The sequence below is a fragment of the Oncorhynchus mykiss genome, chromosome 26 (genome assembly GCF_013265735.2).
Source record: "Oncorhynchus mykiss isolate Arlee chromosome 26, USDA_OmykA_1.1, whole genome shotgun sequence".
Lineage (NCBI taxonomy): Eukaryota > Metazoa > Chordata > Actinopteri > Salmoniformes > Salmonidae > Oncorhynchus > Oncorhynchus mykiss.
The window spans coordinates 1,975,952-2,003,750 of NC_048590.1; the positions used below are offsets into that span (position 1 = coordinate 1,975,952).

The 27,799-nt window shown below is 44.9% G+C and overlaps 1 protein-coding gene across 3 annotated transcripts; it reads right to left on the reverse strand.

The window, feature by feature from the left end:
• On the reverse strand, positions 1-27,683 carry LOC110510393 (b(0,+)-type amino acid transporter 1-like). 3 transcript variants are annotated; one of them, XM_036964324.1, is made up of 14 exons: positions 27,592-27,683; positions 24,716-24,783; positions 19,815-19,955; positions 12,165-12,312; positions 10,216-10,458; positions 8,984-9,109; positions 7,852-7,951; positions 6,786-6,830; positions 5,289-5,412; positions 4,996-5,099; positions 4,737-4,833; positions 2,271-2,420; positions 730-904; positions 1-262 (listed from the first exon to the last, which is right to left on the reverse strand). In XM_036964324.1, exons 3-14 carry the CDS (start codon positions 19,947-19,949, stop codon positions 201-203), a joined length of 1,509 nt encoding a protein of 502 aa, XP_036820219.1. In that variant the 5' UTR covers positions 19,950-19,955; positions 24,716-24,783; positions 27,592-27,683; the 3' UTR covers positions 1-200. The 3 variants fall into 3 exon arrangements, with proteins under 3 accessions (XP_036820219.1, XP_036820220.1, XP_036820221.1); XM_036964325.1 differs by lacking the exon at positions 24,716-24,783 and having other exon boundaries at positions 27,592-27,669; XM_036964326.1 differs by lacking the exons at positions 1-262; positions 730-904; positions 2,271-2,420 and adding an exon at positions 2,501-2,675.
• Positions 27,684-27,799: the final 116 nt, after the last annotated feature.

Below are 27,799 nucleotides of genomic sequence, written 5' to 3' on the forward strand. Positions count from 1 at the left end.
AGACAGGACAGTACCTTCATTATGAAACAGTCTGTGTTGTCTAAGGTTTCGTCCCAATTGGCACCCTATTCCCTATGTAGTGCACTACTTTTGACTAGAGTCTATGGGGTAGTGCACCACATAGGGAAAAGGGTACCATTTGGGACGCACTAAAATACATTTGTCCACATGAGTCAGTTTAGGCTGTTTATTATCTTCCTCTATTCGTTGTTCTCAGGAGGAACGACCTCCATCAGCAGCTGGAGGTACATGGTGATTGGCCCTGCAGGGGAGATGAGAGGTTAAAGGTCAGATTGGACCAATCAGGCTAATTAAAAGGTGAATAATAAATAAATAACTTTAATAAAGGTGACATCAGCCCAATCACAGCATGATCTATAGGCTCTGTGACCTTCTGAGTTGAACTCCACAATGACTGTAATTATCTAAAGGGGAAGAACTCCACTACCGCTCACTGAGGAATACAACATTTTGATACATAAAGACCCAAGTTGCAGAAGATAATAGTGTCTGCTTCCCAAATGGCACCCTATACCCTATATTGTAGTGCACTACCTTTCACCAGGGCCCATAGGGTAGTTGCTCGACACAGGGAATAGGGGGCTATTTGGGACACAAGCCGGTGTTGTCTTCTAGTGCACTACAAAGGGAATAGGCTGCCATTTTGGGATAAAGGCTCTCTCTCAACACTCGAGTGTCAACAACTCTGAGCAGTGGGTAGTTACTCACTCATGACCCTGCGTGTCCAGCTGAACCTGCGGTGAACGAAGGGGAAGTAGAGCAGCAGACCGCTGAGGATGAAGATGGTACAGTACAGATACTCCAGCTCTGGCTTGTCTATGATCGGTGCTAGGACCAGGTAGCAGGACACTATCACCACCAGCACTGCTATGGGCATGGGACACTGTTGGGGGACAACCAGGACATAACCACCTGTCAGTCTCACAGGAGGGATCTGGGACAGTATTGCTCTAAAAACAGGTTTAAGTGAATCTGGGATTCAGGAAAACATCAAAGTGGTTACCACCCCATTTGTTGTGGTAACCAGGTGAGGGATGTGACTGGAGAAATGGAACCACTCTAAAATGTAGAGACAGAGCTATGGATGTAAGGACTGACCGTCCACGAACTCAACATGATAGTTGTAACTATGTTATTCCAATAACCAAGAGATGAGGGGCGGCAGGTAGCCTAGAGTGTTGGGCCAGTAACTGAAAGGTTTCTAGATCGAATCCCTGAGCTGACAAGGTAAAAAAATCTGTCATTCTGCCCCTGAACAAGGCAGTTAACCCACTGTTCCCCCTGAACAAGGCTGTTAACCCACTGTTCCCCCTGAACAAGGCTGTTAACCCACTGTTCCCCCTGAACAAGGCTGTTAACCCACTGTTCCCCCTGAACAAGGCAGTTAACCCACTGTTCCCCCTGAACAAGGCAGTTAACCCACTGTTCCCCTGAACAAGGCAGTTAACCCACTGTTCCCCCTGAACAGGCAGTTAACCCACTGTTCCCCCTGAACAGGCAGTTAACCCACTGTTCCCCCTGAACAGGCAGTTAACCCACTGTTCCCCCTGAACAGGCAGTTAACCCACTGTTCCCCCTGAACAGGCAGTTAACCCACTGTTCCCCCTGAACAGGCAGTTAACCCACTGTTCCCCCTGAACAAGGCAGTTAACCCACTGTTCCCCCTGAACAAGGCTGTTAACCCACTGTTCCCCCTGAACAAGGCTGTTAACCCACTGTTCCCCCTGAACAAGGCTGTTAACCCACTGTTCCCCCTGAACAAGGCTGTTAACCCACTGTTCCCCCTGAACAGGCAGTTAACCCACTGTTCCCCCTGAACAAGGCAGTTAACCCACTGTTCCCCCTGAACAAGGCAGTTAACCCACTGTTCCCCCTGAACAAGGCAGTTAACCCACTGTTCCCCCTGAACAAGGCAGTTAACCCACTGTTCCCCCTGAACAAGGCTGTTAACCCACTGTTCCCCCTGAACAAGGCTGTTAACCCACTGTTCCCCCTGAACAAGGCAGTTAACCCACTGTTCCCCCTGAACAAGGCTGTTAACCCACTGTTCCCCCTGAACAAGGCTGTTAACCCACTGTTCCCCTGAACAAGGCAGTTAACCCACTGTTCCCCCTGAACAAGGCTGTTAACCCACTAGGCCGTCATTGAAAATAATAATTTGTTCTTTAACTGACTTGCCTTAAATAAAGGAAAAATACAAAAATTAATATACAGGACTTGGATGTATGGCAATGTGAATCTAGTCTTACCTTGACGGGCCTCTTGAGTTCCTTCCTGGTGAATCGCATGACGATGAGAGCGAGAGCTGTGAGGCCGTACAAACCCCACTGGGCGAAACTGAAGTAGTTGATCAGGGTGTTGATGTCTGCTGGGATAATGTAGAATACGGCCAGAATACCCTACAACCACAACAGGGTAAACTGAAGTAGTTGATCAGGATGTTGATGTCTGCTGGGATAATGTAGAATACGGACAGAATACCCTACAATCACAACAGGGTAAACTGAAGTAGTTGATCAGGATGTTGATGTCTGCTGGGATAATGTAGAATACGGCCAGAATACCCTACAATCACAACAACAACAGAGTAAACTGAAGTAGTTGATCAGGGTGTTGATGTCTGCTGGGATAATGTAGAATACGGCCAGAATACCCTACAACCACAACAACAACAGGGTAAACTGAATTTTACATTGTCAGATATCATAAGTTTCAAATTGAGTCAGAAAGTCATTTTTTCATTGTAAGTTAAAGCATGCTGTTAGCTAGCGAACGTTAGTTTGCTGGCTCGCTACCTAACATTACGTGTAAGATCGGTTTCCTTGTTTACTACCTTACTCACTCTGTTTAGCGAATCACGTGAATCGTTAAAGAGATGGGTGGGGCTATGGCTTGAGAGGGTTTGAACGATGTTGAATGGGTGTAGACAAAGGAGAGCTCTCCAGTAGGTGTACCAAAACATTCAAGGGTCATTTTCTCAAAAGTGACGTTACAAGTTAATTAACTTTCAAAGCAGAATTACTTTCCCATTATTCCTCAACTGCAGTGTCTGATACACCATTTTGTAGCTCTGAGTCTCTACTTCTATCCAAAGTTTTTAAACAAAACACAATTTCAAATTTTGCTACTTCAGACCGAATCGAGGTGGTCGGTCACATTTAAGGAACTTGACAAAGTGGTGCTTTATTACTTCAACAGAACGTTTCCTAAAAGTACAAACAGTTACATTTCATTCCGGTAATGTTCTAGGAACGTTCTCCAACTGGTTTGACATTGGTAATGTTCTAGGAACGTTCTCCAACTGGTTTGACATTGGTAATGTTCTAGGAACGTTCTCCAACTGGTTTGACATTGGTAACGTTCTAGGAACGTTCTCCAACTGGTTTGACATTGGAAATGTTCTCAAATAGTTCAGAGAACATTAAAAAACAACATTCTTTCAGTATGTTTCCTACAGGTTTCAGTGAACAGTTGGGGCCAATTTCATCTTAAAACGTTTCCTTGGTGTTAAAAATAGTCTGTGAACAAACTTTAAATGTTTCCTGTGAACAAACTTAAAATGTATAAATTGATAGTTTGGATTACGGGATGTCAAGGTCATATTTTTTTAATATTCTGTTCCAGTTAAAAGGTTGTTCAGAATCATTTAGATCTGTAGACCCATACTTTTTTAATGCTCAGAATATGAGCTTTCCAAGAGATGTTTATATATAAAGATCAGTCCTTTCAGGAGCCCAGGAAATGTATTTATAAATCCCATCATAAGATGGTTCGGTAGTTGGGTCCAGATTGATATCTCTCAGGGTCCAGATTGATATCTCTAAGGATCCAGATTGATATCTCTCAGGGTCCAGATTGATATCTCTACGGGTCCAGATTGATATCTCTCAGGGTCCAGATTGATATCTCTCAGGGTCCAGATGGATATCTCTCAGGGTCCAGATTCTACATTTGGACCATTGAGGGGATGCAAAAGACCGCCCTCCAGACCCCAAGGCATTATTGTGAAATATAGGAGTATGGGCATGCCAAGGGATATACTGTTTAAGGGATATATCAGTGGAGACCACCTCTTCCATGGCGTTAGCTGATACCGTATTACAATGTTTAAGGGACTACCTCTTCCAGGACAATAGGAGTCACCATATTTCTCTCTATCATCCAAGGGCGGAAGAATAATGTCTAAACCAACTTTATATGGGATGAAATGCTAGTGCCTGGAAATACAATAAAAAAAATTGGTACGGATAGTCCTCCTCTTTGCAAGTTTGTTAATGTTTTTTAGGTGTTTTTTTGTAATTTACCCATTTTCCCCCCCCAATTTCGTGATTTTACGATTCTGTCTCTGAAAAACATTCAGTTTTACTGGTCAGGAAACGTACAGCTTCGTTTCCCAGAACAAATGGGGAAACCAAAACGTATGGTCCGACAACTTCCAAGGAATAAAATGTGCTAGCTGGGGTGGATCTGAAAACAAACTAAACTGAATTTCACATAAAAATCTTTCAACTAATAGAAATAAACACGAATCTAAAGACATAAAACTATAATATCCTTGGTGTTCCGTCTCCTCATTAAAACACACAGGACTTAACATTCAGTCATGGTCCTATTGGGCTATTAGAGTAGACTGAGTTGAGTTAGAGCACAATGAGCTGGGTAGAGTTGAGGTGAGGAGATCAACATAGAGACATCATGTAATATCTCAGACTTACATTGAAGATGAGTGCGGGGGAAGGAGTGAGGCGCTTCAGACTGATATAGGACAAGATCTTTACCATGTGACCCTCTCTTCCTGCCACATAGGTCAACCTGAGGTGGGACAGAGCACAAACATGTTAGTTCAACATAATATTGGCAGTATGTTTTAACACTTTGTGACAACTGCTGATATAAAAAGGGCTTTATAAAATACATTTGTTTTGATTAAATTTGATTAGCAAAAACAATGTCTTCCTGAAGTTGTCCCTTTACCTGCCGGCTGTGAAGCAGGTCCCATTGGCCGCTCCGAAGGTGGAGAAGACGACAAACACAGGGACTACCCACGACAGGGGGTACAGCACTCTGTCACCAAAAGTCTAAGGGGCACAAACAAGTCCCTCCGAGGACACGGGGGGGGGGGGGGGGGGGGGGGGGGGACAATAAATAAAATGTAATTGTTTGTTGTTGAAAGAATGCGTCTTGTTCTTGCTAAGGGAGATATGATGAGCCACACCAATGGCTTCCTCTGTCTCCGTCCCTCTCTATCTCCATGACGACCCTCTTACCACAGCAACAGCGGAAGACTGCAGTAGTTCCGTAGGGGTCATGGCGCTGAAGTAGGCAATGTTGACCAGCACATAGCACAAAGTCACCAAGGGAATACCAATGATAATGGCCAGGGGAAGGTTTCTGTTAGAGATAGATAGAGAGAGAGAGATATATACAGAGAGAGAGACATATAGAGAGAGAGAGATATATATAGAGAGAGAGATATATATAGAGAGAGATATATAGAGAGAGATATATATATAGAGAGAGATATATAGAGAGAGAGATAGAGAGATTTAGAGAGACAGAGAGTTGGTGTGAGATAGAGAGACTACAACCAACACATGTTACACAGAGACCAGTGTTAATGGATTATGTAGCACACAGATAGAGACAGAGACAGAGAGTTGATTAAACTCTTGTTGTCTCCCTAACAGGAAAGGAGGTGGCGTGTGAATGCCAAGGGAACTCAGGCTTCCCCGAATATCAGACCAATAAAACAAATACAATTATTAAACACTTTATCTTTTGTCTCTGTGTTTTCATAATTTTCCTTAAATTCTTAAGTGGCTGAATCAATTGAGGTGGCTGAATCAATTGAAGTGGCTGAATCAATTGAAGTGGCTGAATCAATTCTTAAGTGGCTGAATCAAACATGCTCAGAACCTCAAGTGGCTGAATCAATCTCATCAGAGAAATCATAAGAGCGAGGGAAACAGCGCCCCCCTGTCTCAGTATGTGTAGCAGATGTATCTGATGCTGTCTGGCCAAAATGAGTATGACATGTTACCGCAGAAGCATTTGATTGATTGATGCCAGCGAGCATTTGACTTCCTTTGATATTTTTTTAAATAAAAATAATTAACCAATCAGCATTGAGATGAGCTCAGCTGTGGATAGTCCTGGTGCAGCAAAACCACCCCACAAGGGAGGCCACTTTGGATTTGGCTTCACACCAATCAAATCACATCCTAGGCAAAACGTCATCATAGTCAGAAAAACTTGTTTGTTTCTGGTCTGCTTGATGTCCTGCAGTAGCTAGCTAGCTAAATCAGCCCTTTCCTAAACCATGGATAGATGGACACAGAGATTTGGACTTGTGGTTTTTACTTAATTCTCTGTACAGGCCAAAGATTATAACAGTGATTCTGATCAAGTACTATGGACAGCCACATGATATTTAGCTATGTTGAATGGACTAATTTGTTTATGGTTAAGTTTGTTAGACTAAGGTTATTATAGGAGATTTGAGGATGTTTAATTGGTGCAGGAAGAGCGCAGGCAGTGCTCCTGTTGTCTTTGTTCTGACTTGTGGTAACTGCTGTTCTAAATCACTAGTTTAGTAAACTGTTGGAAACATTAACTTGCTTGACCGTGCTGAAGGTCATGTAACTGTTAGTGCGTTCCAAATGGCACCCTGTTCCTTACATAGTGCACTACTGATGACCAGGGACCATCAGGGAACAGGGCGCCATTTTGGACTAACCCTAAATGTCAGCTGTGTGGACACTCACCTGTTTGGGTTTTTCAGCTCCTCTGTTATAAAGTTCAGCTGATTCCTGAGAGAAAACACGTGTTTATAGAACCACGTATAAACAGGTTGGGTTGACATTCAAAACAGAAATCCCCAATGATACCCAACCCCCAGCTTAGTGCAATAGTTTGACTGGAGCACTATGGGCCCTGCCTAGAGCGCCAAAGACCCTGACTAGAGCGTCACGGGCCCTCATTCGAGCACCACGGGCCCCCATGACTAGAGCACCACAGGCCCCCACTGATTAGAGCACCACGGGCCCCCATGACTAGAGCACCACAGGCCCCCACTGACTAGAGCACCACTGGCCCACTGACTAGAGCACTACGGGCCCTGACTAGAGCGCCACGGGCCCCCCTGATTAGAGCACGATGGGCCCCCCTGACTAGAGCACTATGGGCCCTGACTACAGCACTATGGGCCCCCCTGACTAGAGCGCTATGGGCCCCCCTGACTAGAGCGCTACGGGCCCTCCCTGACTAGAGCCCTACGTGCCCCCTGACTAGAGCGCTACGGGCCCCCTGACTAGAGCGCTACGGGCCCCCCTGACTAGAGCGCTACGGGCCCCCCTGACTAGAGCGCTATGGGCCCCCCCTGACTAGAGCGCTACGGGCCCCCCCTGACTAGAGCGCTACGGGCCCCAATGACTAGAGCGCTACGGGCCCCCTGACTAGAGCGCTACGGGCCCCCCTGACTAGAGCGCTATGGGTCCCCCTTGACTAGAGCGCTACGGGCCCCCCTGACCAGAGCGCTACTGGTCCCCCCTGACTAGAGCGCTATGGGCCCCCCTGACTAGAGCACTACAGTCCCCCTTGACTAGAGCGCTACAGACCCCCTGACTAGAGCGCTACGGGCCCTGACTAGAGCGCTACGGGCCCTGACTAGAGCGCTACGGGCCCTGACTAGAGCACTTCGGGCCCTGACTAGAGCGCTACGGGCCCTGACTAGAGCGCTACGGGCCCTGACTAGAGCACTACGGGCCCTGGTCAAAAGTATTGACCTACATGGGAAGTAGGGTGCCATTTGGGAAGCAGATGTAGTCTTACCACCCATCGTAGGCCCAGAGCCCGTTGTAAAATGCCAGTCCAATGGATCCAAAGGAGGTTGAGGCTCCTTCAAATGGGTTGGACAGATTCTCAGTGTTTCCTGGACACAAACAGTGTATACACTACTGTTCAAAAGTTTGGGGACACTTAGAAATGTCCTTGTTTTTTAAAGAAATCACATTTATTGTAAATTAAAATAACATAAAATTGATCAGAAATACAGTGTAGACATTGTTAATGTTGTAAATGACTATTGTAGCTGGAAACGGGTGATGTTTAATGGAATATCTACATAGACGTACAGAGGCTCATTATCAGCAACCATCACTCCTGTGTTCCAATGACACGTTGTGTTAGCTAATCCAAGTTTAGCATTTTAAAAAGCTAATTCATCATTAGAAAACTGGCTCTAACCAGAATAGAAAGAGGAGTGGGAGGCCCCGGTGCACAACTGAGCAAGAGGACAAGTACATCAGAGTGTCTAGTTTGAGAAACAGACGCCTCACAAGTCCTCAACTGGCAGCTTTATTAAATAGTACCTGCAAAACACCAGTCTCATCGTCAACAGTGAAGAGGCGACTTCGCAGTGCTGGCGTTCTAGGCAAAGTTGCAAAGAAAAAGCCATATCTCAAACTGGCCAATAAAAACAAAGAAGATTAAGATGGACAAAAGAACACAGACACTGAACAGAGGAACTCTGGCTCGAAGGCCAGCATCCCGGAGTCTCCTCTTCACTGTTGACGTTGAGACTGGTGTTTTGAGGCCGTCGCCCCTCCCTTCCGAACGACGTTTGCCCTTAACTGCTGTTCACATGGAACCACTTCGTCGGCCTTCAAAGTTTTTGGTTTGAATATTGGCTTCAGAAAGTATTCATGCCCCTTGATTTTTTTCAATATTTGGTTGTATTACGGCCTGAATTTCAAATGTATTAAATTTAGATTTGGTCTTACTGGCCTACAAACAATACTCCATTATTGTCAAAGTGGTATTGCGTTTTTAGAAATGTTTACAAATTAATTAGAAAAACTAAAATGTCTTGAATCAATAAGTATTCAACCCCTTTGTTATGCCACACCTAAATTAGGGAATAGGGTGCCATAAGGGAAGCAGACAGAATGTGTAAAGTACCAACCTTGTACCAAGAGGACGATGCCCGCCACTATGATGACCAGGATGATGAGAAGCTTGGCTGCAGTGAAGAAGTTCTGGACATAGCTGGCTAACTTCACACTGAGACAGTTCACCGACACGATCAGAACTGGAGGGGGAGGAAGAGGAAGGAAGAAGAGGAGGAATATTTTATTAATCCATACGAGACAGAAGTTGGTCTTCTGTTGTAGTCAACCACTCCGACACACACACACACACACACACACACACACACACACACACACACACACACACACACACACACACACACACACACACACACACACACACACACACACACACACACACACACACACACACACACACACACACACACACACACACACACACACACACACACACACACACACACACACACGTGTATGAGGCTGGAACTGTGGGCATCTACTAGTGTCTTGCTACTGTAGTGCCCAGGGAGCAGTTTAGGGGTTAAGAGACTGGTGAGCAGTTTAGGGGTTAAGAGCCTGGGGATCAGTTTAGGGGTTAAGAGCCTGGGGATCAGTTTAGGGGTTAAGAGCCTGGGGATCAGTTTAGGGGTTAAGAGCCTGGGGATCAGTTTAGGGGTTAAGAGCCTGGGGATCAGTTCAGGGGTTAAGAGCCTGGGGATCAGTTTAGGGGTTAAGAGCCTGGGGATCAGTTTAGGGGTTAAGAGCCTGGGGATCAGTTCAGGGGTTAAGAGCCTGGGGATCAGTTCAGGGGTTAAGAGCCTGGGGATCAGTTTAGGGGTTAAGAGCCTGGGGATCAGTTCAGGGGTTAAGAGCCTGGGGATCAGTTCAGGGGTTAAGAGCCTTGCTCAAGTGAACAACAACATTTGATGGTTTCTAAGATACTAGAGGAGCAGGAGGCGGGAGCAGGAGGCGGAGGAGGCGGGAGGAAGAGATGGAGGAGGAGGAGACAAGGAAGAGGAGGAGAAAAGGGGAAGAGGAGGAGGAGAAGAGCCAAAGGCAGGAAGAGCACGGTGGGGGTCAAGTCATGGCAAATTTTTTATTCATCTTTACGTGACCCCAGGCATCCTCTCTTCTCAAAAGGCATTGGAGAAGAAGGTCAGAGGGGAGGGACCTTGGATCTTCTCCAATACAATGCAAGGAACACAAATTTAGATAGAGCCATGGTTTTAATTCAGTCCATTCAGGAAGTGCATGTCAATTGTTTTCTATTAGGATTTTTCATAATTCAAGAAAGATTCACACTCACATATGCACACTACAGCCAGGCACTTTGTGACCACAATGGGAGGAGTGCATCCTGGGTAGAACGGTGTGGAGGTGTACTCTGCGAAGCTCAGGGCGATGATGGCGAAGGCGGAGGGCTGTAGGACCATGATGGTGCTCCATGAGTAGAGGTAGGCCGTCACTGACCCATAGGCCTCCATCAAGTACACATATTCCCCTCCAGACTTAGTGATCATGGTGCCCAGCTCCGCGTAACACAGCGCCCCTGCAGGCAGACAGGCAGGCTCAGAGACAGACAGTTAGTTGACACGAGACCTGCTGCTGCTTCAGGGGATTTCCTATCAATGTGTCCAATTAAGACCTAGACAACCACGTGAGTCCTTCACTAATCAATTAAGACCTAGACAACCAGGTGAGTTCTTCACTAATCGACTAAGACCTAGACAACCAGGTAAGTTCCTAACTAATCAATTAAGACCTAGACAACCAGTTGAGTTCCTAACTAATCAATTAAGACCTAGACAACCAGGTGAGTTCCTAACTAAGTCAATTAAGACCTAGACAACCAGGTGAGTTCCTAACTACGTCAATTAAGACCTAGACAACCAGGTGAGTTCCTAACGAATCAATTAAGACCTAGACAACCAGGTGAGTTCCTAACTAATCAATCAAGACCTAGATAACCAGGTGAGTTCTTCACTAATCAATTAAAACATAGAAAACCAGGTGAGTTCCTAACTAATCAATTAAGACCTAGCCAACCAGGTGAGTTCTTCACTAATCAATTAAGACATAGAAAACCGGTGAGTTCCTAACTAATCAATTAAGACCTAGACAACCAGGTAAGTTCCTAACTAAGTCAATTAAGACCTAGACAACCAGGTGAGTTCCTAACGAATCAATTAAGACCTAGGCAACCAGATGAGTTCTTAACTAATCAATTAAGACCTAGACAACCAGGGGAGTTCTTAACTAGTCAATTAAGAGTTACTAACTAATCAATCAGGAGATGAATTCTATCCTAGACTCATCATAAGTCAGCAGGGTTCATGTTGTGAGAGGAATTCCCTCCTAGCCTCTTATAAATCAGCAGGGTTCGTGTTGGGAGAGGAATTCCCTCCTAGCCTCTTAATAACTCAGCAGGGTCCATGTCCATGTTTCTGTTTACTGGTTTGAGGGGCTTGAACACACTGACACAATCCTTCTCACAGTCAGAATACCTCCCAAATGGAACCCTATTCCCTATATAGTGCACTACTTTAGACCAGAGCCCTATGGCACCCTATATAGTGCACTACTTTAGACCAGAGCCCTATGGCACCCTATATAGTGCACTACTTTAGACCAGAGCCCTATGGCACCCTATATAGTGCACTACTTTAGACTAGGGCCCTATGGCACCCTATATAGTGCACTACTTTAGACCAGGGCCTTACGGGGTAGTAGGACCATGACCCATAGGGTTAGGGTGCCATCTGGGATGCAGCTCCAGTCCTTCTCACACGGGGCCCTTCTCACACGGGGCCCTTCTCACACGGGGCCCTTCTCACACGGAGCCCTCCTCACTTTGGTCATTCCTGATTTAGGAGATTCCTATCATTCTTTCCCACCACTACTGACTGGTTAGAGAATACCCAGGATAGGGTTAGTCAGGTAATCTATCTCAGTTCATGGTGTAATTTAGTGTCTGGTTAGAGATTACCTAGGACAGGGTTAGTCAAGGAAATCTATCTCAGTTTATGGTGTCATTTAGTGTCTGGTTAGATATTACCTAGGATAGGGTTAATCAGGTAAACTATCTCAGTTCATGGTATCATTTAGTGTCTGGTTAGAGATTACCCAGGATAGGGTGGGTGGGTGGGTGGGTGGGTGGGTCTGTCTGTCTGTCTGTCTGTCTGTCTGTCTGTCTGTCTGTCTGTCTGTCTGTCTGTCTGTCTGTCTGTCTGTCTGACTGACTGTCTGCCTCCTCACCCAGTGTAGCTAGCACCCCGCAGGCAGCCCAGACACACAGACATGGTCCTACGGCTCCCGTTTCCAGCAGCACTGCCTTAGGGGAGACGAAGATGCCGGAGCCGATCATCGTTCCTACGATCAGACAGATCCCACTCAAAAGGCCCACCTGCAGAGAGAGACAGGAAGTGGTTATGACAACTTCCTGAGAGGGTGATACAGGCGGTAGAACCAGCGATTAAACCCCCGTCTCCTGTTGGGAAGCTTTGTATGTGAATGTTTTACCACTCAACCATGTGTCTTAATGTGTACATTTTGTTTTTACATGTAAGGGAAATGGGGGTACCTAGTCAGTTGGGGAAAGGGGGATACCTAGTCAGTTGGGGAAAGGGGGATACCTAGTCAGTTGGGGAAAGGGGGGTACCTACTCAGTTGGGGAAAGGGGGATACCTAGTCAGTTGGGGAAAGGGGGATACCTAGTCAGTTGGGGAAAGGGGGGGGTACCTACTCAGTTGGGGAAAGGGGGATACCTACTCAGTTGGGGAAAGGGGGATACCTAGTCAGTTGGGGAAAGGGGGGGATACCTACTCAGTTGGGGAAAGGGGGATACCTACTCAGTTGGGGAAAGGGGGATACCTAGTCAGTTGGGGAAAGGGGGGTACCTAGTCAGTTGGGGAAAGGGGGATACCTAGTCAGTTGGGGAAAGGGGGATACCTAGTCAGTTGGGGAAAGGGGGGTACCTAGTCAGTTGGGGAAAGAGGGATACCTAGTCAGTTGGGGAAAGGGGGATACCTAGTCAGTTGGGGAAAGGGGGATACCTACTCAGTTGGGGAAAGGGGGGTACCTACTCAGTTTTACAACTGAATGCCTTCAACTGAAATGTGTCTTCCACATTCAACCCAACCCCTCTGTATCAGAGAGGTGCGGGAGGGAGGGGCTGACTTAATCAACATCCACGTCTTCGGCGCCCCGGGGAACAGTGGATTAGCTGCCTTGTTCAGGGGAACAGTGGGTTAACTGCCTTGTACAGGGGAACAGTGGATTAGCTGCCTTGTTCAGGGGAACAGTGGGTTAACTGTCTTGTTCAGGGGAACAGTGGGTTAACTGCCTTGTTCAGGGGAACAGTGAGTTAACTGCCTTGTTCAGGGGAACAGTGGGTTAACTGCCCTGTTCAGGGGAACAGTGGGTTAACTGCCTTGTTCAGGGGAACAGTGGGTTAACAGCCTTGTTCAGGGGAACAGTGGGTTAACTGCCTTGTTCAGGGGAACAGTGTGTTAACAGCCTTGTTCAGGGGAACAGTGGGTTAACTGCCTTGTTCAGGGGAACAGTGGGTTAACTGCCTTGTTCAGGGGAACAGTGGGTTAACTGCCTTGCTCAGGGGGCAGAACAACATATTTTTACCTTGTCAGCTTCAGGATTTGATCCAGCAACATTTAATTTAATATCCCTGCCTACGTTAAGTTTATGTACGCTTGTCTGTTTATTTCCATTATTGTATTTTGTGTTATTGTTCAATATATTGTGAGGTATCAGCTGGATCAAATTATCAACTCCTCTCCTTGAGGTGGGCCGCAGTACAGCCACTACTGATGAGCTCACCTGAGGTCAATTGCCTAATTGTTGCTGGTCCTCTCTTAAAACCTCTTAGTGCAGAAATCCCGTAACCAGCATCAAATTCGACAACATCCGGTGAAATCGGAGCGCGCCAAATTCAAAATACAAAATCGTAGTATTAAACATTCATGACAATACAAGTATCCTACATAATTTAAAATCTTAACTTCTTGTTGATCAGCTGCTTTGTCAGATTACAAAAAGGCTTTACGGTGAATGCATACCATGCGGTTATCTGAGGACAGCGCTACAAAAGCATTACAAACATTTTCCAAACAAGCGATAAAATAAATAATTTACCTTTGAAGATCTACCTCTGGTTGCAATCCCAAGGGTCCCAGCTACACATCAAATGGTTGTTTTGTTTGATAAAGTCCTTCTTTATATCCCAAAAAAGTCAGTTTAGTTGGCGCGCTTCAATCAGTAATCCACCTGTTTCCCGCATTCAAAATGCATACAAAGTAATCCCAAAAGTTGTAAACTTTGTCCAAACAAGTCAAACAACGTTTCTAATCAATCCTCAGGTACCCTAATATGTAAATAAATTATCAAATTTAATAGTGGTTACTGGTTTGGGGGGATGTATGTTCATTACTAGTCAAAATGGGAGCCACCTAGAAAAATAACAAATTCTAGCTCATTTTTCCAAAAACAAGCCTGAAACAAGCTTGAACCTCTTTCCAAAGACTGTTGACATCTACTGGAAGCCCTACGAACTGCAATCTGTGATGTATTCCTTTGATTTTCCCATTAACAAGGATTAGAATGGGCAGACACCTAAAAAAAAAAAAACTCCAGATGGATTCTGGATTCTCGGTTTTCGCCTGCCATATCAGTTCTGTCATACTCACAGACATTACTTTAACAGTTTAAGAAACTTCAGAGTGTTTTCTATCCAAATACTACCAATTATATGCATATCCTAGCTTCTGGGCCTGAGTAACAGGCAGTTTACTTTGGGCACGTCAGTCATCCGAATTTTCGAATACTGCCCCCGGCCCTCAGGAAGTTAATGACCAGACTGAAGGGGCAGAGGGGGGCAGAGTGATTACAAGCATGAGGCAAATTCCACAGCACCATGATTCCCTGTTAAACATTCGGCTCAAGTTGTTGATTTTGTGTTTAGTACTAACTGCTAGTTTGTTTGGATAGTCATTACCATGGCCTTTGTTTGTACTGCACCGGGGAGAGTTGAAAGAAAAACACCCATTACAGTTTCATTGATGAAGTCACATCTCTGAGTCTCATTTTGTGCTGTCCCGCTTAGGATCTTGTTCGTGAATAGGTAAGGAGTTTCACAATATATATTATTTTTATGGAATAAAAACAGAAAATGGTAGAACACTTCATTGTGAGGCTAAATATCAGGGCTGAACATGTAGATAAATGAAAGTCAGATAAATGAATTTTGCTGGGGTCTCAGGACTGACAGGGTTAATTCAGGGTTAAATGTCTAATTTCTGTAAAAAAAAAAAGAAGAAGAGTGGAAAATGTGACAATTAATCTACGTATCACTGCAACATTCCTCTATAAACTACATAATGAAGCAGTAGTTCTACTGAGAGGTACTGACCCTGGGTTCCTGAGAGCCTAACGGTGTAAACTACAGAATGAAGCAGTAGTTGTATTTAGAGGTACTGACCCTGGGTTCCTGAGAGCCTAACGGTGTAAACTACAGAATGAAGCAGTAGTTGTATTGAGAGGTACTGACCCTGGGTTCCTGAGAGCCTCCCGGTGTAAACTACAGAATGAAGCAGTAGTTCTATTGAGAGGTACTGACCCTGGGTTCCTGAGAGCCTAACGGTGTAAACTACAGAATGAAGCAGTAGTTGTATTGAGAGGTACTGACCCTGGGTTCCTGAGAGCCTCACGGTGTAAACTACAGAATGAAGCAGTAGTTGTATTGAGAGGTACTGACCCTGGGTTCCTGAGAGCCTCCCGGTGTAAACTACAGAATGAAGCAGTAGTTGTATTTAGAGGTACTGACCCTGGGTTCCTGAGAGCCTCCCGGTGTAAACTACAGAATGAAGCAGTAGTTGTATTGAGAGGTACTGACCCTGGGTTCCTGAGAGCCTCACGGTGTAAACTACAGAATGAAGCAGTAGTTGTATTGAGAGGTACTGACCCTGGGTTCCTGAGAGCCTAACGGTGTAAACTACAGAATGAAGCGGTAGTTGTATTGAGAGGTACCGACCCTGGGTTCCTGAGAGCCTCACGGTGTAAACTACAGAATGAAGAAGTAGTTGTATTGAGAGGTACTGACCCTGGGTTCCTGAGAGCCTAACGGTGTAAACTACAGAATGAAGCAGTAGTTCTATTGAGAGGTACCGACCCTGGGTTCCTGAGAGCCTCACGGTGTAAACTACAGAATGAAGCAGTAGTTCTATTGAGAGGTACTGACCCGTAAACAGCTTCCTAACATTCCTCAGTCAGTCAAGATACTGTTGTCAGAGTCACTCAGTAACCCTGTGCACTAAAACAGGACTATACATTTACAGCTACCATACAAAGGCCTTGTACACAAGCTAGGAGGATTGATGTCGGTCACTCAAGTAGCTTATGTACTTGTAGCAAGCGAGAACACGAATGGAACCAGAATGCAATGTCATACTTGGTCAGTTTTCACATGAGTGGAACCAGAATGCAAAGTCATACTTGGTCAGTAATTACATGAATAATGCTACAAGCTACATCACACTTGTCTGTTTGAAACATCATTTGTAGTATTTTTATATTTGAAGAGCAACACAATGGTTCTCCTTCACGTCCAAAGATCAAACAGACGATTTGGATACATGTTTTTGGTAAAGGTCCCAGATTGATCTAGTCTGGTTTATTATCTGATGTGGTAAAGGTCCCAGATTGATCTAGTCTGGTTTATTATTATCTGATGTGGTAAAGGTCCCAGATTGATCTAGTCTGGTTTAGTATTATCTGATGTGGTAAAGGTCCCAGATACATTGATTGTATTGTAATGTAGGTCTATAGGGAGGATAGGTCCTGTTGAGATGTTCATATTGTAACATACAGTGGTTGTATTGTAATGTAGGTCTATAGGGAGGATAGGTCCTGTGGAGATGTTCATATTGTAACATACAGTGGTTGTATTGTAATGTAGGTCTATAGGGAGGATAGGTCCTGTTGAGATGTTCATATTGTAACATACAGTGGTTGTATTGTAATGTAGGTCTATAGGGAGGATAGGTCCTGTTGAGATGTTCATATTGTAACATACAGTGGTTGTATTGTAATGTAGGTCTGTAGGGAAGATGGGTCCTGTTGAGATTGAGTTTTTTTGTCCCTTATTTTTTGTCTTATCTTGTTTGATGAGATTAGTACAGATTCTCCCAGAGGACCCCATCTGGGGCATAACCCCACATTTGGGAACCACTATACTAACTAACTCTCTGCTTCCGCTCTCTTTGTCTCCTCTACTTCCTCCTACATGCATTACAGTCTACCTCAGCCTCACCACATCACTGTTGTCACGCCCTGACCTTAGTTATCTTTGTTTTCTTTATTATTTTGGTTAGGTCATGGTGTGACAAGGGTTTGTTGTGTTTCCCCCTGTCTAGGGTTTTTGTATGTTTATGGGTTTCATCTAGTCTAGGTGTTTTGTATGTCTATGGTTGCCTAGATTGGTTCTCAATTAGAGGCAGCTGTTTATCGTTGTCTCTGATTGGGAACCATATTTAGGCAGCCATATTCCTTGGGTAAATCGTGGGTGATTGTCTATGTCTAGTTGCCCGTGTCTGCACATTTATATTATAGCGTCCCGTTAGTTTTGTATAGTTTGTTTAGTGTCCGTCTTCATTAATAAATAGCAACATGTATTCATATCACGCTGCGCCTTGGTCTCCTCCATTCAACGAACGTGACAACTGTCTGTCTCAGTAGCCTACTTTCTGTAAAGTCAGTGGTGTAAAGAACTTCAGTAATACTTCAAAGTTCTACTTAAGTAGTTTTGGGGGTATTTGTAATGTAACTTTATACTCCATACAGTTTCCCTGACACCCAAAAGTACTCGTTATGTTTTGAATGTACAGTATAGCAGGACAGTAAAATGGTCTAACTTACACACTTATCTAGAGAACATCCCTGGGTCATCCCTTCTGCCTCTGATCTGGCGGACTCACGAAACACAAATATTTAGTTTGTAAATGATGTCGGAGTGTTTGGAGTGTGCCCCTGGCTCTCCGTATATTAAAAAGAAAATGATGCATTCTGGTTAACAAGAAATATGAAATGATTTATACTTTTAATCAGTCACACCCTGATCTGTTTCACCTGTCCTTGTGATTGTCTCCACCCTCTCCAGGTATTATTTTCCCCAGTGTATGTATCCCTGTGTTTCCTGTCTCTCTGTACCAGTGTATTTATCCCTGTGTTTCCTGTCTCTCTGTACCAGTGTATTTATCCCTGTGTTTCCTGTCTCTATGTACCAGTGTATTTATCCCTGTGTTTCCTGTCTCTCTGTCCCACTGTATTTATCCCTGTGTTTCCTGTCTCTCTGTCCCAGTGTATTTATCTCTGTGTTTCCTGTCTCTCTGTCCCAGTGTATTTATCCCTGTGTTTCCTGTCTCTCTGTACTAGTGTATTTATCCCTGTGTTTCCTGTCTCTCTGTGCCAGTGTATGTATCCCTGTGTTTCCTGTCTCTCTGTACCAGTGTATTTATCCCTGTGTTTCCTGTCTCTCTGTACCAGTGTATTTATCCCTGTGTTTCCTGTCTCTCTGTACCAGTGTATTTATCCCTGTGTTTCCTGTCTCTCTGTACCAGTGTATTTATCCCTGTGTTTCCTGTCTCTCTGTCCCACTGTATTTATCCCTGTGTTTCCTGTCTCTTTGTCCCAGTGTATTTATCTCTGTGTTTCCTGTCTCTCTGTCCCAGTGTATTTATCCCTGTGTTTCCTGTCTCTCTGTCCCAGTGTATTTATCCCTGTGTTTCCTGTCTCTCTGTACCAGTGTATTTATCCCTGTGTTTCCTGTCTCTCTGTACCAGTGTATTTATCCCTGTGTTTCCTGTCTCTCTGTACCAGTGTATTTATCCCTGTGTTTCCTGTCTCTCTGTCCCAGTGTATTTATCCCTGTGTTTCCTGTCTCTCTGTCCCAGTGTATTTATCCCTGTGTTTCCTGTCTCTCTGTACCAGTGTATTTATCCCTGTGTTTCCTGTCTCTCTGTCCCAGTGTATTTATCCCTGTGTTTCCTGTCTCTCTGTACCAGTGTATTTATCCCTGTGTTTCCTGTCTCTCTGTACCAGTGTATTTATCCCTGTGTTTCCTGTCTCTCTGTACCAGTGTATTTATCCCTGTGTTTCCTGTCTCTCTGTCCCAGTGTATGTATCCCTGTGTTTCCTGTCTCTCTGTACTAGTGTATGTATCCCTGTGTTTCCTGTCTCTCTGTGCCAGTGTATGTATCCCTGTGTTTCCTGTCTCTCTGCACCAGTGTATTTATCCCTGTGTTTCCTGTCTCTCTGTACCAGTGTATTTATCCCTGTGTTTCCTGTCTCTCTGTACCAGTGTATTTATCCCTGTGTTTCCTGTCTCTCTGTACCAGTGTATTTATCCCTGTGTTTCCTGTCTCTCTGTACCAGTGTATTTATCCCTGTGTTTCCTGTCGCTCTGTCCCAGTGTGACAATTGGGAACTTTTTCAACCACTAAAGTTATTATGAGAACTTTTGAGTAACGTATGTGTTTTTGCTCCTGCTGAGGTAGACTCCGTTTAACGCTTCATCCTTCATCCTTCTAGCTGGCTCAGTAATACCAGCCAGAGCCCTTCAACGTTGCTGCACTAGAAGTCTCTGCCGGCAGCCACCTGACTGACATGTCTAAAAGGAGACTGTTTACCAGTTGTTACTCCCTCCCAGAGTCACTTTTTGTTTGTTTGGGGGATGTCTGGAGACACGGCATGAGCAGTGGGGCGGTTTTAAAATGGTATTTTATCCGGCATTACACACACACACACACACACACACACACACACACACACACACACACACACACACACACACAGAGAGAGAGACAGACTAACACACATACTGTCCTCTACATTCCTCACCTCCTTCTGTAGCACGGTAGCCTTCACGTCTTCCTCAGCAGGCTTGGAGTGGGAGGCAGACATATTGGAGGTTGGGTCGGGGGCGGGGCCTCCATTAAACATGTCCTTCCTCTTCCTCACACTGCCCTCGTCCATGTCACCCTGCTCACACACAAAGACGCACACAAACACGCACAAACAAACACGTAAGAGGACAATGTAAAGATGACAGAGTCAGTTCTCTTCAACTCCTCTTCATTCAATGACTCAATCATGGAGACATACTGACAGTTAATGGCTGCTTCGCATGATGTATTGTTGCCTCTACCTTCTTGCCCTTCGTGCTGTAGTCTGTGCCCAGTAATGTTTGTACCATGTTTTGTGCTGCTACCATGTTGTGTTGCTGCCATGCTGTGTTTTCATGTGTTTCTGCCGTGCTATGTTGTTGTCTTAGGTCTCTCTCTATGTCGTGTTGTGTTCTCTCTTGTCGGATGTACAGTACCAGTCAAAAGTTTGGACACACCAACTCATTCAAGGGTTTTTCTTTATTTTTACTATTTAGTAGAATAATAGTGAAGACATCAAAACTCTGAAATATCACATATGGAATTACAGTGGGGCAAAAAAGTATTCAGCCTCTTAAAGAAGTTACAGGTCTGTGAGAGACAGAAATATTGCTTGTTTGTAGGTGACCAAATACTTATTTTCCACCATAATTTGCAAATAAATTCATAAAAAAATCAACAATGTGATTTTCTGATTTTTTTTCTTCTAATTTTGTCTGTCATAGTTGAAGTTTGCAAATTACAGGTCTCTCTCATCTTTTTAAGTGGGAGAACTTGCACAATTGGTGGCTGACTAAATACTGTTTTGCCCCACTGTATGTAGTAACCAAAAAAGTGTTAAACAAATCAAATATATTTTATATGTGAGATACTTCAAATAGCCACCCTTTGCCTTGATGACAGCTTTGCACACTCTTGGCATTCTCTCAACCAGCTTCACCTGGAATGTTTTTCCAACAGTCTTGAAGGAGATCCAACATACTGAGCACTTGTTGGCTGCTTTTCCTTCACTCTGCGGTTCAACTCATCCCAAACAATCTTAATTGGGTTGAGGTCAGGTGATTGTGGAGGCCAGGTCATCTGATACAGCACTCCATCACTCTCCTTCTTGGTCAAATAGCCCTTACACAGCCTGGAGGTGTGTTGGGTCATTGTCCTGTTGAACAACAAATGATAGTCCAACTAAGCGCAAACCAGATGGGATGGTGTATCGCTGTAGAATGCTGTGGTGGCCATGCTGGTTCAGTGTGCCTTGAATTCTAAATAAATCACAGACAGTGTCTCCAGCAAAGCACCCCCACACCATCACACCACCTCCTCCATGCTTCACGGTGGGAACCACACATGCAGAGATCATCCGTTCACCTACTCTGCGTCTCAGAAAGACACGGCGGTGGGAACCAAACATTTCAAATTTGGACTCATCGGACCAAAGGACAGATTTTCACCGATCTAATGTCCATTGCTCGTGTTTCTTGACCCAGGCAAGTCTCTTCTTTTTATTGGTGTCCTTTAGTAGTGGTTTCTTTGTAGCAATTCGACCATGAAGGCCTGATTCATGCAGTCTCTGAACAGTTGATGTTAAGATGTGTCTGTTACTTGAACTCTGTGAAGCATTTATTTGGGCTGCAATCTGAGGTACAGCGAACTCTAATGAACTTATCCTCTGCAGCAGAGGTAACTCTGGGTCTTCCTTTCCTGTGGCGGTCCTCATGAGAGCCAGTTTCATTATCGCGCTTTATGGTTTTTGCGACTGCACTTGAAGAAACATAAAAAGTTATTGAAATGTTCCGTATTGACTGACCTTCGTGTCTTAAAGTAATGATGGACTGTTGTTTCTCTTTGCTTATTTGAGCTGTTCTTGCCCTAATATGGACTTGGTCTTTTAGCAAATAGGGCTAACTTCTGTATACCACCCCTACCTTGTCACAACTGATTGGCTCAAATGCATTAAGAATTAAATAAATTCCAAAAATTAACTTTTAACAAGACAAACCAGTTAATTGAAATACATTCCAGGTGAATATCTAATGGAGCTAGTTGAGAGGATCAGGATGTCACCCTACTATCTGTCTGTCTGTCTCTCTACCTGCCTGTCTGATGTCACCCTACTGTCTGTCTGTCTGTCTGTCTGTCTGTCTGTCTGTCTGTCTGTCTGTCTGTCTGTCTGTCTGTCTGTCTGTCTGTCTGTCTGTCTGTCTGTCTGTCTGTCTGTCTGTCCATCTGTCTGTCTACCTGACTGACTGATGCCACCCTACTATCTGTCTGTATGTCTGTCTGTCTGATGCCACCCTACTATCTGTCTCTCTTTATCTTACTTACTGTCCCAGGTTTCTTGGGCGATTTCTAAGATTCCCCAGGGTTGCCTCCCATATACCAGCTCAAAGGGTGAAACCCCCAGCTAGGCTTGGGGAACCTCTCTCATGGCAAACATCAGATAAGCAATCCCAGATTTTCCCCACCCTTATCAATTACCTTCCTGAGCATTGACTTCAGGGTGCGGTTGAATCTCTCAACCAGCTCGTCTGTCTGTGGATGGTAAACCGATGTCCTCAACTGTTTCACCTGCCACATCTTACAAAGGTCCGCCATAAAGCTGGACATAAAGGGGGTCCCCTGGTCAGTAAGGATCTCCTTTGGAATCCCTACCCTGGTGAACAGGAGCACTAATTCCTTGCAGATATTTTTGGAAGCCATCGTCCGAAGGAGAATGGCTTATTGTTAGCGAGTGGCATAATTTAGGATGACCAGAATGTATTGGTGCCGTCTTGCGGATTTGGGTGGCGGACCCACTATCCTTCGCTATCCTCTCAAATGGCATTTTGATTATGGGGAGTGGCACTAACAGGCTTCTAACAGCTGGTCGGGGAGCTGTTAACTGGCACCCAGGGCACTCTCCACAATGTCGAGCCACCTCAGTCTGAATTCCTGGCCAGTAAAACCTCCTTACAATCCGGTCTCGGGTTTTATCAATACCAAGGTGTGCCTCCTCCCAGAAAATGCCCATGAGCTAGGTCCAGTACTGTTCTCCGGTACCGGGTGGGGACCAACAACTGTTCCACCACATCAACCCTTATTTTTGAGACTCAGTACCCCAAACCCTTTCTCATGATGAAGTGGGAGAAACTATTGGGCATTGTCCTGTCATTTATGGGGGTACCATCTATGACTTGCACATCTGCTCCGACTTGCTGCATGGTTGGATCCTGGGTCTGGCCCATCCCAAAATTAGTCTGGGACCCTGCCAGGTCTGTTGGTTCTAGATTGTCGCCCTCTGGATCTTGATGGACCCCCAGCCCCACTAGTACCAGGCTGCCCCTTATTGACGTGGTCTGCTCCTTCTTCCTCATCCTCCCCTACTAGCACCTGTGAGCTTGGTCCCTGGGAGACTTTCTCTTTTCTTGGCTTTGCTTGAGGGCTACATGCTACTTCCTGCTTGGTCAGGGGTGTTGGGCTTCTCAAATATGCCATTATTTTGGCCTAACCTAGGAAAGTATCTACCCAGTATTACAACATACGCCATCTTCTGGACCACGCCGATCTCATAATCCAGCAGCTTGTCCTCTGTTTGTCTGCTCACTAAGGCTGTAGGGCGGATATCCTGACATGTATCTAGTTTATGAGTCGGCACTAGGTTTGCAACGACCATGGTTGACATACTGCCGGAATCAAGCAGGGCTGCAACCTCTTTCCCTTCAACCTTCACTATGCACATATGTTTCTGTGGGGGGGACCCCTCAGACCTCGGTCCCGGTTTCTGTGGGGGGGAGACCCCTCAGACCTCGGTCCCGGTTTCTGTGGGGGGGGGACCCCCTCAAACCTTATCCTGTCCCCTGGTTCGCGAACAGTCTTATCCTGTCTCTTTATATAACAGATATGTTATATAGGCTAATATTGGGTGATCTCTTTATATAACAGATGTGTTACCAGGCTAATATTGGGTGATCTCTTTATATAACAGATGTGTTACCAGGCTAATATTGGGTGATCTCTTTATATAACAGATGTGTTACCAGGCTAATATTGGGTGATCTCTTTATATAACAGATGTGTTACCAGGCTAATATTGGGCAATCTCTTTATATAACAGATGTGTTACCAGGCTAATATTGGGCAATCTCTTTATATAACAGATCTGTGACCAGGCTAATATTGGGCAATCTCTTTATATAACAGATCTGTGACCAGGCTAATACTGGGTGATCTCTTTATATAACAGATATGTTATATAGGCTAATATTGGGTGCTATCTATGACCTTGCCCATAGCATCTCAACCCACCTCCTGTGTAGAAATAATACCCACCTCCTGTGTAGAAATGATACCCACCTCCTGTGTAGAAATGATACCCACCTCCTGTGTAGAAATGATACCCACCTCCTTTGTAGAAATGATACCCACCTCCTTTGTAGAAATGATACCCACCTCCTTTGTAGAAATGATACCCACCTCCTTTGTAGAAATGATACCCACCTCCTTTGTAGAAATGATACCCACCTCCTGTATAGAAATGATACTCACCTCCTGTATAGAAATGATACTCACCTCCTGTATAGAAATGATACCCACCTCCTTTGTAGAAATGATACCCACCTCCTGTATAGAAATGATACTCACCTCCTGTATAGAAATGATACCCACCTCCTTTGTAGAAATTATACCCACCTCCTGTGTAGAAATGATACCCACCTCCTGTATAGAAATGATACTCACCTCCTGTATAGAAATGATACCCACCTCCTTTGTAGAAATGATACCCACCTCCTTTGTAGAAATGATACCCACCTCCTTTGTAGAAATGATACCCACCTCCTTTGTAGAAATGATACCCACCTCCTGTATAGAAATGATACTCACCTCCTGTGTAGAAATGCTTGTAGTTTGATGCAGGAACCCAGGGATGTCTTCAGATATCTCTCTGGAAGCTGAAACAAAGATGCACATATTGGAAATGCTTACACACACACACACACACACACACGCACGCACACACGCACACACACACACACACACACACACACACACACACACACACACACACACACACACACACACACACACACACACACACACACACACACACACACACACACACACACACACACACACACACACACACACACACACACACACAAACAAACAAACAAACAAACACACACACACACACAGACAGTGGTGGAAAAAGTAAAGTGGTCAGTAAGAGTAAAGATACCTGAATAGAAAATGACTCAAGTAAAAGTGAAAGTGACCCAGTAAGGTCTTTGGTTTTGGATATACTGAAGTATCAGAAGTAAAAGTATGAATAATTAAACATTTATTTTATTAAGTCATCCAGACGTCTTGTTTTTTCTTTTCTTCCAGGAAGCCCGGGGCAAACTCCAACACTCAGACATAATTTAAAAACAAATAATTTGTGTTTAGTGATGACCAGGGATGTTCTCTGTTTAGTGAGTCCTCCAGATCAGAGGCAGTAGGGATGACCAGGGATGTTCTCTGTTTAGTGAGTCCTCCAGATCAGAGGCAGTAGGGATGACCAGGGATGTTCTCTGTTTAGTGAGTCCTCCAGATCAGAGGCAGTAGGGACGACCAGGGATGTTCTCTGTTTAGTGAGTCCTCCAGATCAGAGACAGTAGGGATGACCAGGGATGTTCTCTGTTTAGTGAGTCAGAGGCAGTAGGGATGACCAGGGATGTTCTCTATTTAGTGAGTCAGAGGCAGTAGGGATGACCATGGATGTTGTCTGTTTAGTGAGTCCTTCAGATCAGAGGCAGTAGGGATGACCAGGGATGTTCTCTGTTTAGTGAGTCCTCCAGATCAGAGGCAGTAGGGATGACCAGGGATGTTCTCTGTTTAGTGAGTCCTCCAGATCAGAGGCAGTAGGGATGACCAGGGATGTTGTCTGTTTAGTGAGTCCTCCAGATCAGAGGCAGTAGGGATGACCAGGGATGTTCTCTGTTTAGTGAGTCCTCCAGATCAGAGGCAGTAGGGATGACCAGGGGTGTTCTCTGTTTAGTGAGTCCTCCAGATCAGAGGCAGTAGGGATGACCAGGGATGTTCTCTGTTTAGTGAGTCCTCCAGATCAGAGGCAGTAGGGATGACCAGGGATGTTCTCTGTTTAGTGAGTCCTCCAGATCAGAGGCAGTAGGGATGACCAGGGATGTTCTCTATTTAGTGAGTCAGAGGCAGTAGGGATGACCAGGGATGTTCTCTGTTTAGTGAGTCCACCAGATCAGAGGCAGTAGGGATGACCAGGGATGTTCTCTGTTTAGTGAGTCAGAGGCAGTAGGGATGACCAGGGATGTTCTCTGTTTAGTGAGTCCTCCAGATCAGAGGCAGTAGGGATGACCAGGGATGTTCTCTGTTTAGTGAGTCCTCCAGATCAGAGACAGTAGTGATGACCAGGGATGTTCTCTGTTTAGTGAGTCCTCCAGATCAGAGGCAGTAGGGATGACCAGGGATGTTCTCTTGATAAGTGTGTGAATTGGACCATTTTCCTGTCCTGCTAAGCATTCAAAATGTAACGAGTACTTTTGCGTGTCAGAGAAAATGTATGGACTAAAAAGCACATCCTTTTCGTCAGGAATGTAGTGATGAAAAAGTTGTCAAAAATATAACATAAAATATTGTATGAAAAAATATACTATAAAGTACAGATACCCCAAAAACGACTGAAGTAGAACTTTATAGTATTTTTACTGAAGTACTTTACACCACTGCAACAGCTCTGCTGATGGTCAGCCAGCCTGACAGCTCTCTGACTCTATATAACCGGGTTCTGTTAATGCCTGATCTATTACATCCTCTATGACAGACGTATAGACTGATAGACAGACACACAGACAGCGACGAGGGTTAAGGTCAACTGGGGTGAAACAGAGTGAACACTTTCAACCACTGTTATTGGTTTATAACTTCATATGACCTTGTTCTGTTAATGCTTGATCTGTTACAGACAGACAGACAGACAGACAGACAGACAGACCAGGCCACCACAGGGGTTATGTCCCATATGGCATGTCCCCTATTCCCTATCTAGTGTTCTACTGTTCTGTTCTACTGTCCTCTTCTGTTCTGTTCTACTGTTCTACTGTCCACTTCTGTTCTGTTCTACTGTCCTGTTCTGTTCTACTGTTCTACTGTCCTCTTCTGTTCTACTGTCCTCTTCTGTTCTGTTCTACTGTCCTCTTCTGTTCTGGTCTACTGTCCTCTTCTGTTCTGTTCTACTGTCCTGTTCTGTTCTACTGTTCTACTGTCCTCTTCTGTTCTACTGTCCTCTTCTGTTCTGTTCTACTGTCCTCTTCTGTTCTGGTCTACTGTCCTCTTCTGTTCTGTTCTACTGTCCTCTTCTGTTCTACTGTCCTCTTCTGTTCTGTTCTACTGTCCTCTTCTGTTCTGGTCTACTGTCCTCTTCTGTTCTGTTCTACTGTTCTACTGTCCACTTCTGTTCTGTTCTACTGTCCTGTTCGGTTCTACTGTTCTACTGTCCTCTTCTGTTCTACTGTCCTCTTCTGTTCTGTTCTACTGTCCTCTTCTGTTCTGGTCTACTGTCCTCTTCTGTTCTGTTCTACTGTCCTCTACTGTTCTGTTCTACTGTTCTACTGTCCTCTTCTGTTCTGTTCTACTGTTCTACCGCCTCTCATAATAACACACCATTTCCAGACCCACTGACTAAACTTGAAACCCTAAGACATAAATTCCTCTCCTCTGACACAGCTGGCGTCAACAAGACTCACCTGATAGCAGCAGAAATCATCAACTAGAGATAGATCTACTACGATGCACAACACATTCCTCTGTGGGTCTCAACTACTACTGCCTCCCTGAGACAAAGTACACATTATGGGAGGAGGAACAGAGACTCAACACTCCGTCTGATTGGAGGACACAGGGGCTGGAGAACAGGGAGGTAGGAGGAGGCAGGGACTGTGTTTCAGACGTAAG